This window comes from Podarcis bocagei, assembly GCF_964188305.1.
Source record: "Podarcis bocagei genome assembly, chromosome: 2".
In the NCBI taxonomy this organism is placed as follows: domain Eukaryota; kingdom Metazoa; phylum Chordata; class Lepidosauria; order Squamata; family Lacertidae; genus Podarcis; species Podarcis bocagei.
In genome coordinates, this window is record NC_138126.1 from 308,436 (window position 1) to 322,678 (window position 14,243).

At 47.7% G+C, this 14,243-nt stretch overlaps 1 protein-coding gene across 1 annotated transcript in view; it reads right to left on the reverse strand.

Annotated features, from left to right (window-relative positions):
* Nucleotides 1-14,243, reverse strand: part of LOC308582203 (uncharacterized protein) — a gene marked incomplete at its 3' end in the record, with an annotated part of 126,489 nt that overhangs the window by 47,814 nt on the left and 64,432 nt on the right. The window contains exon 3 of the mRNA XM_081185122.1: nucleotides 13,207-13,380. Within this exon, the coding sequence (XP_081041248.1) occupies nucleotides 13,207-13,306 (100 nt within the window). The 5' untranslated portion in view covers nucleotides 13,307-13,380. The remainder of the gene's footprint in view (nucleotides 1-13,206; nucleotides 13,381-14,243) is intronic.

Genomic DNA, 14,243 nt, shown 5'->3' on the forward strand with positions numbered 1-14,243 from the left:
GCGTCCAACATGCTACTGGGGAAGAGCGGAGGACAAGGACAAGTAGATTCTGAGCTGATGAAGCGGCTGGGCCAAAGCCCAAAGGACGCTCAGTTGCGGATATGTCTGGAAGCAAAAGGAAAGTCTAACAAACACTCTGTGAGGTGAGTGGGTCTGAGAGACTTCAGAGAAGTGTGACAAGGTCACCCAGAAGCTGAGGGCCTTCTGGCGGTTCCCTCATTGCGAGAAGTGAGGTTACAGGGAACCAGACAGAGGGCCTTCTCGGTAGTGGCGCCTACCCTGTGGAACACCCTCACCCCAGATGTGAAGGAAATAAGCAGCTATCCTATCTTTAAAAGACATCTGAAGGCAGCCATGTTTAGGGAAGTTTTTAATATTTAATGCTGTACTGTTTTTAACATTTGACTGGGAGCCGCCCAGAGTGGCTGGGGAAACTCAACCAAATGGGCGGGGTGTAAATAATAAATAATAATAAATAATAATAATAATGATATTATTATTATTATTATTATTATTATTATTATTATTATTATTTAGAAAGCACTGCTAATAACAAGGCCAGTGGAAGTGATGGTATTCCAGCTGAACTATTTAAAACTTTAAAAGAGGATGCTGTTAAGGTGCTACACTCAATATGCCAGCAAGTTTGGAAAACTCAGCAGTGGCCAGAAGATTGGAGAAGATCAGTCTACATCCCAGTCCCAAAGAAGGGCAGTGCCAAAGAATGCTCCAACTACCGCACAATTTCACTCATTTCACACGCTAGCAAGGTTATGCGTAAGATTCTACAAGGAAGGCTCAAGCAGTATGAGGCAGAGGAACCAGAGACCAAATTGCAAACATGCGCTGGATTATGGAGAAAGCTAGAGAGTTCCAGAAAGACATCTACTTCTGCATCATTGACTATGCAAAAGCCTTTGACTGTGTCAACCACAGCAAACTATGGCAAGTTCTTAAAGAGATGGGAGTGCCTGATCATCTCATCTGTCTCCTGAGACATCTCTATGTGGGACAAGAAGCTACAGTTAGAACTGGATATGGAACAACTGATTGGTTCAAAATTGGGAAAGGAGTACGACAAGGCTGTATATTGTCTCCCTGCTTATTTAACTTATATGCAGAATTCATCATGTGAAAAGCTGGGCTTGATGAATCCCTAGCCAGAATTAAGATTGCCGGAAGAAATATCACAACCTTGATGGCAGAAAGTGAGGAAGAATTAAAGAACCTTTTAATGAGGGTGAAAGAGGAGAGCGCAAAATATGGTCTGAAGCTCAACATCAGAAAAAAGAAGATCATGACCACTGGGCCCATCACCTCCTGGCAAATAGAAGGGGAAGAAATGGAGGCAGTGAGAGATTTTACTTTCTTGGGCTCCATGATCGCTGCAGATGGTGACAGCAGCTATGAAATTAAAAGACGCCTACTTCTTGGGAGAAAAGCAAAGACAAATCTAGAGAGCATCTTAAAAAGCAGAGACATCACCTTGCCAACAAAGGTCCGTATAGTTAAAGCTATGAGAGCTGGACCATCAAGAAGGCTGATCGTAAAGAATTGATGCTTTTGAATTCTGGTGCTGGAGGAGACTCTAGAGAGTCCCATGGACTGCAAGAAGGTCAAACGCATCCATTCTTAAAGAAATCAGCCCTGAGTGCTCACTGGAAGGACAGATTCTGAAGCTCCAAGACTTTGGCCACCTCATGAGAAGAGAAGACTCCCTGGAAAAGACCCTGATGTTGGGAAAGATGGAGGGCACAAGGAGAAGGGGACGACAGAGGACGAGATGGTGGGACAGTGTTCTCGAAGCTACCAGCATGAGTCTGACCAAAGTGCGGGAGGAAATAAAACACCACCTAACAGGGTGGATCCAGTATCACCAAAAAAATGAGGTCTTCATAGCTGACAATAAAAAGGGTTTTGCAATTTCAGTATTGGATAAAGAATTACCGTATTTTTCGCCCTATAGGACGCACTTTTCCCCCTCCAAAAATGAAGCGTCCTATGGGGCGAATGCAGGCTTTCGCTGAAGCCTGGAGAGCGAGAGGAGAGCTGCCTGCACCCAGAAGCTTGGGGCGCGCTGAGCTGAGCGCCCACCCCCCAGGCTTCGCGCAGCTCTCCACAAGCTGTGGGAGAGCTGGGCGAAGTCGCAGATAACAGCCTGTTCTGGGGGCTGGGGTTCCCGCACCTGGGGGGGGAATAATTCCCCCCCTTTATTTCACCCCCCAAAAAACCTAGGTGCACCCTATGGGGTGAAAAATGTGGCATTAAAAAACAAAACAAAAGTAATTTCTAAAATTTATGGAATCTTATTGGAGTGAGAGAATATGAATGAACAGGTAAAGGTGGTAATGATCAAATCAGCTATGGATTTAGGGAAACCTATTCAATTAACATCATGGGGAAAATTATGGAAGGAGAGTTGGAATTTTATGGCTTGTGAGGCAATAAAAGAAAATTTGATAAAGATGTTTTATAGATGGTATTTAACACCAACCAAGATATGTAAAATGTATAAAAGAAAATCAAAGTTATGTTGGAGGTGTAACCAAGTAGAGGGGACACTTCTGCATATGTGGTGGCCATGTGATAAAATCAAGGGCTTCTGGGATACGGTGTATGAAGAACTAAAGAAAAGATTTGAACAACATTTTGCCCCCCAAAACAGAAGACTTTTTATTGGGAATATTGGATGTAGGTATACCAAAAGAAAATAAGGAAACATTTATTTACGCCACAGTGGCAGCGAGAACATTAATTGCCAATTAATTGCCAAAGATTGGAAAAAAAGAAATAATTCTGACTAAAAAAAGGTCTCTTTGGAGGAGGGTCCCTGGCACTCGGGGAGAGACCACAAATTTTGTAACTACTCCGGGTCAACGCTATCTCTCCCCTTAATTCCTCATGAAGTTTCCTAATACCAGTTATACCATATGCCTTATACCATTTCCTAAAATTCTATTATTATCCCTGCTGTGTTTTATTTAATGGAAATTGAGACGGGTTTCCTAGGTGAAGCTTTTTCCACATTCTAAACAGTCCCTTGCAGGAAATATTTCATGGAAAATTGGATTCACCAACTGAATGAAGCTCTTTCCACATTCCAAGCACTGATCTGGTTTCTGACCTGCATGAAGCTTTTTCCAAACACTCCCCTGTATGAAGTATCTCATGGGAATTGTGGGTGGAGCTGCGAAGGAAGCTTTTCCCACATTTCAAGCACTAATTTCTTTCCCCCGTTAGTTCTTTCGTGTGAAGTGAGGCTCTCTTTGTGAACGAAGAGCTTTCCTTGATGGCAAGTGGACTGGGAGCTCCGACTAAAGTTCTCTCCACACTCTGAATATTTATATGGTTTCTCCATTGTGAGGATTTTCTTATTGTCTCCCTTCTTCTTCCTTTCCAATTCAACACCCACAACCCACGGTAGTATTATTTATTAATTAATTAATTAATTAATTAATATAAAAATAGCCTCAGGAATAGAGTCTGAAATGATTGAACAATGCAAATGAATGTTTGTGCAAGAGGAAGTAGGGAAGGGAGTTACTGCCTTTTTTGGCTGATATTACCTAATTTATTTAGGGGACCCAGAGATTCGAAAAGCCTGGCTCTATCCAGGGATGGATTTAATTTGGCTCAGTCATGGAATCCGCTCCATCTCCAAGCTCAGTCATTTCTTTGCTCAACCAAAAACAGATGCAGAAAGGGAAACAGAAAATTAGACAGGATGTACCTGTTAAGTCGTGGGTTGACATAGCAGCCGGCACAGCGATTTCTTCAAGTAGCTCTTTATTATGGTAAGCTGAAATAGAACTGACTGCGAACAGCTCAGCCGGCCTGTATTTATAGGCAGCCGGCTGTCAACATTGTAACCACCACAGCCCAGAGTTCCCGCCTAAAATAACTGCCGCGGACCTGAGTGAAAACTACCTACAGACCTGAGTGAAAACTATATACAGTATCCCCCTGTTGGCCCAGGGTGAAACTACACTACATAACACCCCTCCCCACCGAGATAAGGCGTTAGTTACAATCGTAATGGTTTCCTTATATACAGCACTACGCGTAATGGTTCCATTAAGCACAAAAGCATATCGGTTACATTTCCCATACTTAGACCAACAGTGATACCTGTCCAACAACATAGTCCTTTAAATAAGTTGGGCGCTTGGAAACTCTGCCAGACCGCCGGGGACTGGTAGCCAAGTCCGGAGGGCCACACAGTTCTCGCTGAGGCTGTGGTGCGACCCTAGGTGGCGTTGGAACCAACTCCCCTGGATCCGCTGCTGTGGGTGGAGCCTCCGCAAATGGAGTTGTCTGAGTCTGTTCTGAAACGGCTTGGTTCGGCTCCACACTGGCAGTTTGCGAGGAAGGTGTAGGTGGGGCCTCGCCATCTGTACGTGTCTCTTCTGGAGCCGCAAGCGCAGTTGGGGGCACCTCGGTAGTGTCCAAGTCCCCAACCCTGCGCCTAAGCTGGTCTATGTGCCGTCGCCAGTGTTAAGTCGTGGGTTGACATAGCAGCCGGCACAGCGATTTCTTCAAGTAGCTCTTTATTATGGTAAGCTGAAATAGAACTGACTGCGAACAGCTCAGCCGGCCTGTATTTATAGGCAGCCGGCTGTCAACATTGTAACCACCACAGCCCAGAGTTCCCGCCTAAAATAACTGCCGCGGACCTGAGTGAAAACTATCTACAGACCTGAGTGAAAACTATATACAGTATCCCCCTGTTGGCCCAGGGTGAAACTACACTACATAACACCACCTCCATTTCCTCAATATCTCTGAAGCCTACATGGAAGAAGGCCTGGGCAGCTCAGAGCAGCCTCATCCTGGTTGGAAAAGGCAGGACTGGTGGAAGAATATTCCCAGACAGAACAGGAGATGCATCTCCTATGGAGAGTTGTGGGAGTGTTAACATCTCAGATGCTGCAGGGGGCGCTATGGGGCTCCCTCAAAATAGAGGAGGTTTGTCCTTCAGAGATCTGTATGGAATTTCAAAACTGATCTTATGATCCAGCAAGGAGCCTTACCAGAGAGGCCACGATCCCAGGATTCTCCTCCTTGACTTCCTTCTGCAGAGCTCTCTGCTCAGGATCCAGCAAAGCCCAGTCCTCCTCTGTGAAAGGAACAGCTACGTCTTCAAAGCACACCGGACCCTAAGGGGAAAAGGGAGAATAAAGATTATCTTCTAAACATTGCTCTGTTTTTTTCTGAAACAAATTTGTTGTTTATTTAAATGATGAGTACAGTGGTACCTTGGGTTACAGACGCTTCAGGTTACAGACTCCACTAACCCAGACATAGTACCTCAGGTTAAGAACAGTTTCAGGTTAAAAATGGACCTCCAGAATAAATTAAGTTCTAAACCCGACGTACCACTGTATTAATCTTTGTGTAAATGGGGGAATTCCACAAAATAATATTTTATTATCTATGCGGCACTCATCTTCAAGTAAATCTTTGCAAGCATTCCCATTTTCCAGATGGAAGGACCTCCTCTCTCTTCATCTGGTGGGGTGGACCCTCCCCCTGCCCTCAAGCGAACTTCAAGGGGCACCAGGAGGGGGTGGGGAGAGAATGGTTGGTTGGTTGGCATCCGTCTGTCTTTGGGGACCATGGAAGAGTGTGTCTTTGGGAGTGAGATCCAGTTGTTGGAAGGTAACAGCACCAGCCGTGGGTGTGGAGAGCGACAGGGGAGAGACATAAACAACTACCTGACATTCAGAAGACATCTTAAGGCAGCCCTGCTCAGGGAAGTTTTAAATGTATGACATCATAGTGTCTTTTTTGTTTTTGTGGAAGCCGCCCAGAGTGGCTGGGGAAACCCGGCCAGATGGGCGGGGTACAAGTAATAAATTATTATTATTATTAATAGTAATATTATGTTGGATAATATTGTTGCATCTGGGACACAGGAAGTGGTCTGGAGATGCAGAGGGGCTTTTCCCCTCCCTGTGCTTCCCCCCACGTGGGAATGTTCCCCTCTGGCTGCAGCCTCTGGTCCCAAAGGTGACTTTTCCCTCCCTCTGAAGGGGGTTCATTTCCTTGACCCAAAGCCCCCTCCCCCCCCAAAAGGAAGGCAGCATCTGGATCCCACCAGGCATGATCTGAGCTGCTTATTTCCTGCAAAGTGGCCCCTCCCTGGCTTGGCAGAGAGGACAAAGGAGGACCCTCTGCTCCCCGACTTGGGGGTCTCCCCCCACCAGGCATGATCTGAGCAGGGACCCCACGCCCCCTCCCTGCCCCCCTGGGACCCCCTTCTCCCCATTGCACCCTCAGGGGCAGAGAGAGGAGACTCACCCGAGTCCAGGAGGGGCTTTTGCAAAGGAGAGAGAAGAAGAAAGCAGGGAGGGAGGGGGGAATTTAGCCATGGAGGACCTTCACACCCCGTCCTCTCTAGGAATCCCGCTCCGCTCCCTTTAACCCTTGGCAAGCCGAGTCCTCCCCTCCCTCTCCCTGCCTTCACTTTTCCTGCTTCTGCGCCTGCGCCCTAGGGGCTGCCCCCCTTCCCACATCCCACCAGACTAACTGCAAGGGAGACGGGGGGGGGGTCCATGGGGGGGTTGCCTTGGCTCTCCCCCTCCCCCAACATCCCAAGGAAAGGCTGGGAGGGAGAAGAGGCGAAGGGCTGCCTAGTGGCGGGAGGTGCCGTGGGCTCAGAAATGGCTCCATCAAGTCAAGACACCCCCTCAAAAACCGAGGGGGGGAGGAGGGAGGGGGGCTTCCCTCCCGAGAATATTCCCCCCCCCGTCAAGCGTGTTTTTCTGCTTCTGGAGCCGCTTTTCAGAGGAGGAAGAGTCTCAGGCGAGGAAGGAAACGCACACGTGACCCGGGGGGGGCGCATGAAAAAGGAAGGGGAAGACCAGGATGGTGGAGAGAGGGGACCAGACTCCGGTTCAGAGCCAGAGGGACCCCGGCCATCCTTTCCCCGCGTCTCCTGCCAGAAAACCAGTTTCTCCTGGGCTCCCAGAACCACATGGAGGCAGGAGACCCATTTCCCGCCCCAGAGCCGGGCTGGACCAATCAGAGGCCTCTCCATTGGGCAGCTGGCCAATCCCCTTTCAGATTCCCCTGGGCCTCCTCCTCTCCTTCGCCTGGTTTCCTGAGGGAGTTTTCCCTCTGAGTTTCCCTCATGGCTGCTCCCCCTCCCAGGTCCTCCTTCCTTCTCTTCCTCTTCCTCTTCCTCTCCCCTCATTGTTTGGGGCAGCTGGATTCCCCCCCCCCATGGCCAGGCAGGCCCAGGAGGAGCCCAGGGAGGCGGCAGGGCCAGGAGAAGGGGTTTCCCGCCCTTTTCCGAAATAGGAGGGGACGCCATTTTGTTTTTCCCTGAGGAGACGCCATGGCTCCCCTGTGGGCCTCGGGGGTCCCACGCTCTCGGGGTCTCTCCTCCCGGAGGAGGAAGGAGGGCGGCACCTTGGGTCCTCAGCCGCCTCCCTGCCATGATGGCTTGGCCTCCGCAGGGCAGCCTCTCTCCCCGCCATGTGGGCCCCACGGAGGAGGCCTCTCCCTTGGGAGACGCCAGGCAAGCGGCCTTGGGGGATCCGCCGGGGTCTGCGAAGGGGGCCAGGAGGGAAAGCCCCTCTCTGAGAGGGCTGGCCCATCTGGGGAGCAAGCGAGGGCCATCCAGAAAGGGCTCCTGGGACCGCAAAGGGCCAGCAGGGGAGTCTCCAGCCTCGTCTGGGGAAGAGCCCCCCTTTCCCCTATTCCTGCAGGTTGTTACGGAAGGGGGGGGGCATGTCTTCTTCACTACAATATATTTGCTCAATTTCTCTAGGACTCCATCACCCCTCCCCTGTCCTCCATAATCTCTCAAGTAATCCTGTCAAAATCACTCTGCCAAACCTTTCCTCTGGGCAATGCCAGGTGACAGACTACGTGTACATGGACCATTGTCTTCTCAGGATGTGCTTATCTGTGCATATCTCCAGCTCTGCATATTCCCCCCTCCCTCCTCCATATCTCCAGCCCTCTGCATATTCCCCCCTCCCTCCTCCATATCTCCAGCCCACTGCATATTCCCCCCTCCCTCCTCCATATCTCCAGCCCTCTGCATATTCCCCCTCCCTCCTCCATATCTCCAGCCCTCTGCATATTCCCCCCTCCCTCCTCCATATCTCCAGCCCTCTGCATATTCCCCCCTCCCTCCTCCATATCTCCAGCCCTCTGCATATTCCCCCCTCCCTCCTCCATATCTCCAGCCCTCTGCATATTCCCCCCTCCCTCCTCCATATCTCCAGCCCTCTGCATATTCCCCCCTCCCTCCTCCATATCTCCAGCCCTCTGCATATTCCCCCTCCCTCCTCCATATCTCCAGCCCTCTGCATATTCCCCCCTCCCTCCTCCATATGTTAATCTGTGTAACCCAACCTCTCCTTAATGTATTCATGATGTAACTGGGATGTATTTTGCACTGTATTCTGGGACATGGAGGGAGTTTCAAAAGTTCATGTCACCTCTTTCTCGCTGTTCAATCTCGCCTTGAACCTGTTGCGCAATAAACTTGGATCTTCTGCAGTTTGCTCCTGCGTCCGGCTGAGCTCATTTTCTTCCGCAGGGACCCACGGACTTAGTCCAATGAGCTGGGTGACAGAGTAACCCCGCACCCAGATTTTTCCGTAACAAGGTGGAGCCCTTCTCCTAGTGCTGACTCTTGGGGTGACCAAGAATGCTGCTCCGGGGGTCAAACTCCCCTGAGGGAACCCTCCACTTTTGAGGGGATAAAGCCCTTACTACTACTACTACTACTATTATTCTTCTCCTTCTTGGGCCTCTGAGACAAAGTTGTGCTTTTACTATCTCCCTCTTCACAAACTCCCAGCCATCATGAACTCCCTTTCCTTTTAGTATTACTGTCCATGGGATTTCACCCAGCACTTCCCTAAGTTTTATGAAGTCGGCTTTCTTAAAGTCAAGAAATTGAGTCCTAGTATGCTTGGCTGCTCGATTCTGCGGTATAGTAAACTTCAGAAGAGCATGATCACCCGCGCCTAATGATCCTTCCACTTCTACCCCACTAACCAGGTCATCAACATTGGTTAGGACCAGATCTAAAATGGCTGTTCCTCTTGTTGCTTCTCCCACTTTCTGGACAATGAAGTTGTCTGCAAGGCCAGTGAGGAATCTGTTTGACCTTATGCTCTTGGCTGAGTTTGACATCCAACAAATATCCGGGTAATTGAAGTCCCCCATTACTACTATCTCCCTTCCTTTTGCATGCTTGGCCATCTGTTCCAGGAAGGCATCATCTATGTCCTCCGTTTGGCTTGGGGATCTATAGTAAACTCCCACAGTGAGGTCTCTGTTATTCTTCTCTCCCTTAATTTTGACCCAAATGCTCTCACTTTGGCTTTGAGGTTCTAAATCTTGGATCTCTTCACAGGTATACACATCCCAGGAGGAAAGAGAAAGAGCCCCAGGGAAGGAGGAGGTTGGGCTGAGCTGGTGTGGGAATGAGAGGCAGAGAATGCAAAGCAACTCTGGAAACGGTGAACAAGGCAAGCTGTGATCTCGTTTGAGGAAAGGGAATTAAGATGCCTGCTTCCCCATCCCCAGTGGATTAAAATGTCCAAAGATTAGGAAAAGAAGAAAGAAGAGGAAGCAGGATTGGATGAACATTATAAGAGATCATAATTTTCCATTGTGACTTGGCTGAGATTTGTTGGAACAGTTTTTAAAAGGCTTTATAGAAACTGGACCTAGAAACTGGAGAAATACTAATTTGGATTATTAGACGATCATTATAAGAGTCATATTGCACTGTCTGAGTTTGGATTTGATTTCCCGCTTTATCACTACCCAAAGGAGTCTCAAAGCGGCTAACATTCTCCTTTCCCTTCCTCCCCCACAACAAACACTCTGTGAGGTGAGTGGGGCTGAGAGACTTCAGAGAAGTGTGACTAGCCCAAGGTCACCCAGCAGCTGCATGTTTTCTTTATTTCTTTATCGGAGAAGACTGAGGCAAAGAAGGCATTGAGGAGTTCAGCCCTTTCTGTGTCCCCTGTTTGCATTTCACCATCTTCTCCTCTGAGTGACCCCACTGTTTCTTTGTTCTTCCTTTTGCTACGAACATACCCATAAAAGCCCTTTTTGTTGCTTTTAACCTCTCTAGCAAGCCTGAGTTCATTCTGCGCTTTAGCTTTTCTGACTTTGTGTCTACACGTGCTGGCTATTTGTTTGAATTCCTCTTTGGTGGTTTCCCCCCTTTTCCATTTTTTGTACACATCCTTTTTTAATCTTAACTCAGTTAAAAGTTCTTTAGATAGCCACCCTGGCTTCTTTAGGCACCTTCCATGTTTCCAGCTCATTGGTATTGCCTGACATTGTGCTTTTACTATCTCCCTCTTAACAAACTCCCAGCCATCATGAACTCCCTTTCCTTTTAGTATTGCTGTCCATGGGATCTCACCCAGCACTTCCCTAAGTTTTATGAAGTCGGCTTTCTTAAAGTCAAGAAATTGAGTCCTAGTATGCTTGGCTGCTCCTTTCCGCTGTATAGTAAACTTCAGAAGAGCATGATCACTCGCACCTAATGATCCTTCCACTTCTACCCCACTAACCAGGTCATCAACATTGGTTAGGACCAGATCTAAAATGGCTGTTCCTCTTGTTGCTTCTCCCACTTTCTGGACAATGAAGTTGTCTGCAAGGCCAGTAAGGAATCTGTTTGACCTTATGCTCTTGCCTGAGTTTGACGTCCAACAACTATCCGGGTAATTGAAATGTGGAGGAGCGGAGACGCGAACCCGGTTCCCCAGATTACGAATCTACCACTCTATGCTAAATACCACTTACCACTGCATGCTAAATACAGCTGGGTTTATTCTGGAGTGCAGATTATGAATAATTGTTGCTACAGATTATTTTCAGACGGAGATGGGAGTTTTCTTTTCGGTGCCTGCCCTGTGGAACACCCTCCCAGCAGATGTCAAAGGAAAAAAAACAACTACCAGACTTTTAGAAGACATCTGAAGGCAGCCCTGTTTAGGGAAGCTTTTAATATTTGATGCATTACTGTATTTTAATATTTTGTTGGAAGCTGCCCAGAGTGACTGGGGAAACCCAGCCAGATGGGAAGGTTATCAATAAATCATCATCATCATCAATTTTTTGTATTTTATATTCCTTTATTTTGAATTTAGGAGGACACACATAGGAAGAGGAGAGTTGGAGGTGGGAGGGACCTGCATGGAATGCAGGGAAGGAAGGATCTGCCAGGGTGGGAGACGGGGAGAAGAGGGGGTCACACGGGGGAGAAGTGGGGGATCCTGCCTTTCTATGGGTTGACGAATGATATGATATGATATATATGATACAAATGGTATAAAGAGTATTTAATTTATATCCCCCCTTTCTCTTTTCTATACAATTGTATTTTGTAAGGGTTGTTTAATATTTTTTGTTTTATTTCTCTTTTTTGCTTTCCCCTCTGTATGAATTCTTTGATGGGAAGTGAGACTATCCTTCCGATTGAAGCTCTTTCCACATTCCAAGCACTGATAGGGTTTCTCCCCGGTATGAATTCTGTGATGGGAAGTCAGACGGTGGCTGTGAGTGAAGCTCTTTCCACATTCCAAGCACTGATAGGGTTTCTCCCCGGTATGAATTCTGTGATGGGAAGTCAGATGGTGGCTGTGAGTGAAGCTCTTTCCACATTCGAAGCACTGATAGCGTTTCTCCCCTGTATGAATTCTGTGATGGGAAGTGAGCTTTGTCCCCTCCCGGAAGTTCTTCCCACATTCGAAGCACTGATAGGGTTTCACTCCTGTGTGAATTCTTTGATGGGAAGTGAGACTGTTCCTCTGACTGAAGCTTTTTCCACATTCCAAGCACTGAAAGGGTTTCTCCCCTGTATGAATTCTTTGATGGGAAGTGAGACTGTTCCTCTGACTGAAGCTTTTTCCACATTCCAAGCAATGAAAGGGTTTTTCCCCTGTATGAGTTCTTTGATGGGAAGAGAGATAGAAGCTCTTTCTGAAGTTCTTTCCACATTCCACGCACTGATAGGGTTTCTCCCCTGTATGAATTCTGTGATGGGAAGTGAGACTGTTCCTCTGACTGAAGCTTTTTCCACATTCCAAGCAATGAAAGGGTTTTTCTCCTGTATGAGTTCTTTGATGGGAAGAGAGATAGGAGCTCTTTCTGAAGTTCTTTCCACATTCCACGCACTGATAGGGTTTCTCCCCTGTATGAATTCTGTGATGGGAAGTCAGATGGGAGCTTTCAGTGAAGCTCCTTCCACATTCGAAGCACTGATAGGGTTTTTCTCCTGTATGAGTTCTTTGATGGGAAGTGAGCGTCCCCCTTTGACAGAAGCTCTTTCCACATACCAAGCACTGATAGGGTTTCTCCCTGCTCTGTCCTCTTTTGTGTGAAGTGAGGCTATCCCTCTGAACGAAGCTCTTTCTCTGACGGTAGGTGTCCTGGGAGCTTTGACAGATGTTCTCTCCACACTCTGAATATTTATATGACTTCTCCGCTATGTGGATTCTGTTGTGCTCCCCCTTGTTCTTCCCTTCTAATTCCTCACCATCTGCAATGAAGAGAGAAGCGAATTAGAGCCTCAGGAGGAAATGGAGCTCCAGATCACTGAACAAAGTTAATTAATGCTTGTGATAGAGGAAGAACTAAAAATAGTTAGATGTGGGGCCTTTCTATAGTTTTCACTGCCTTTGTTGGCTGGTATTTACTGACATATTGCTTGGCTTTTATCTGGAATGGATTTTGTTCTGGCTCAATCCTGGAATCCACTCCATCTCCAAGGTCAGTCATCTCTTTGGTCAATCAAATGCAAAGAGAAGCAAAAACAACAAGCCTGACAGAATGTTCCTTGTTTTTAAAAGCAAATAAAAAGTTATTCCAAAAAGAAAAAGACAACATACAGAGGCCACCATCTGCATTCAAACTGCAAAGCAGGATCAGTGAGTTGTCTGACATTGGTAAGGCATTCAGATCACAGAACTGGTTTTAGACATTTTGAGCTGCCAAATCATCGCGTTGGCCGGGGAGCTGTGACCTATTCCTAGCTCAAATTGCCTGCAGATGACAAAGGCGCAGGCAGGCAGCCAGGTGGGGGAGCCCGAAAAGGTGCTCCCCTTCTCCATCTCCATCCGCCTGACTGCCTCCCCCCCCACCCCCAAGCTGAGGAAGCCCCAATTCCTCTCTGGCTCCATCCATCCAGGTCCCCATCTCCACTCCCCTGGGACTCACCAGATCTCTTGGAGGTCCCTGGGAGGGAAAGGTCAGAGGTTGAGAGGAGAGATGCAGGAGACAACCTGACCAGGTCAACCGTCCATCTTCCCCCTTCCATCTTCGCTAGGGTTCCAGAATCTGTCCCTTTTATCCTTCCTGAGGAGTCAAGGAGCCAAAACGAGCTGCAGGGTCCTGGGAGAGAGGAAGAAGGAAAGGCAGCCTCAGAGACCTTGCAGGGGTTCTCCTGCCCTAGATATTCTCCTGCCCCTGGAGAAGCACAAATGGGGCGGCCCCTTCCGAACAAAAGCCCCATTTCTATACCTCTCCAGTGGTATGTGGAGGAGCGGAGACGCGAACCCGGTTCCCCAGATTACGAGTCTACCGCTCTTAACCACTACACTACACTGGCTCTCCAGAGGAATTATACCAGGAAGATGGAGGGCACAAGGAGAAGGGGACGACAGAGGACGAGATGGTGGGACAGTGTTCTCGAAGCTACCAGCATGAGTCTGACCAAACTGCGGGAGGAAATAAAACACCACCTAACAGGGTGGATCCAGTATCACCAAATAAATGAGGTCTTCAAAGCTGACAAGAAAGAGGGTTTTGCAATTTCAGTATTGGATAAAGAATTACTACAAAACAAAACAAAAGTAATTTGTAAAATCTATGGAATCTTATTGGAGTGGGAGGATCTGGATGAACAGGTAAAGGCGGTAATGATCAAATTGGCTATGGATTTAGGGAAACCTATTCAAGTAACATCATGGGGGAAATTATGGAAGGAGAGTTGGAATTTTACGGCTTGTGAGGCAATAACAGAAAATTTGATAAAGATGTTTTAAATAAGGAAATATTTCTTTACGCCACAGTGGCAGTGAGAACATTTATTGCCAATTAATTGCCAAAAATTGGAAAAAAAGAAATAATTCTGACAAAAAAAAGCTCTCTTTAGAGGGTCCCTGGCACTCGGGGAGAGACCATAAATGTTGTAACTACTCCGGGTCAACGCTATCTTTCCCCTTAATTCCTCATGAAGTTTCCTAATACCAGTT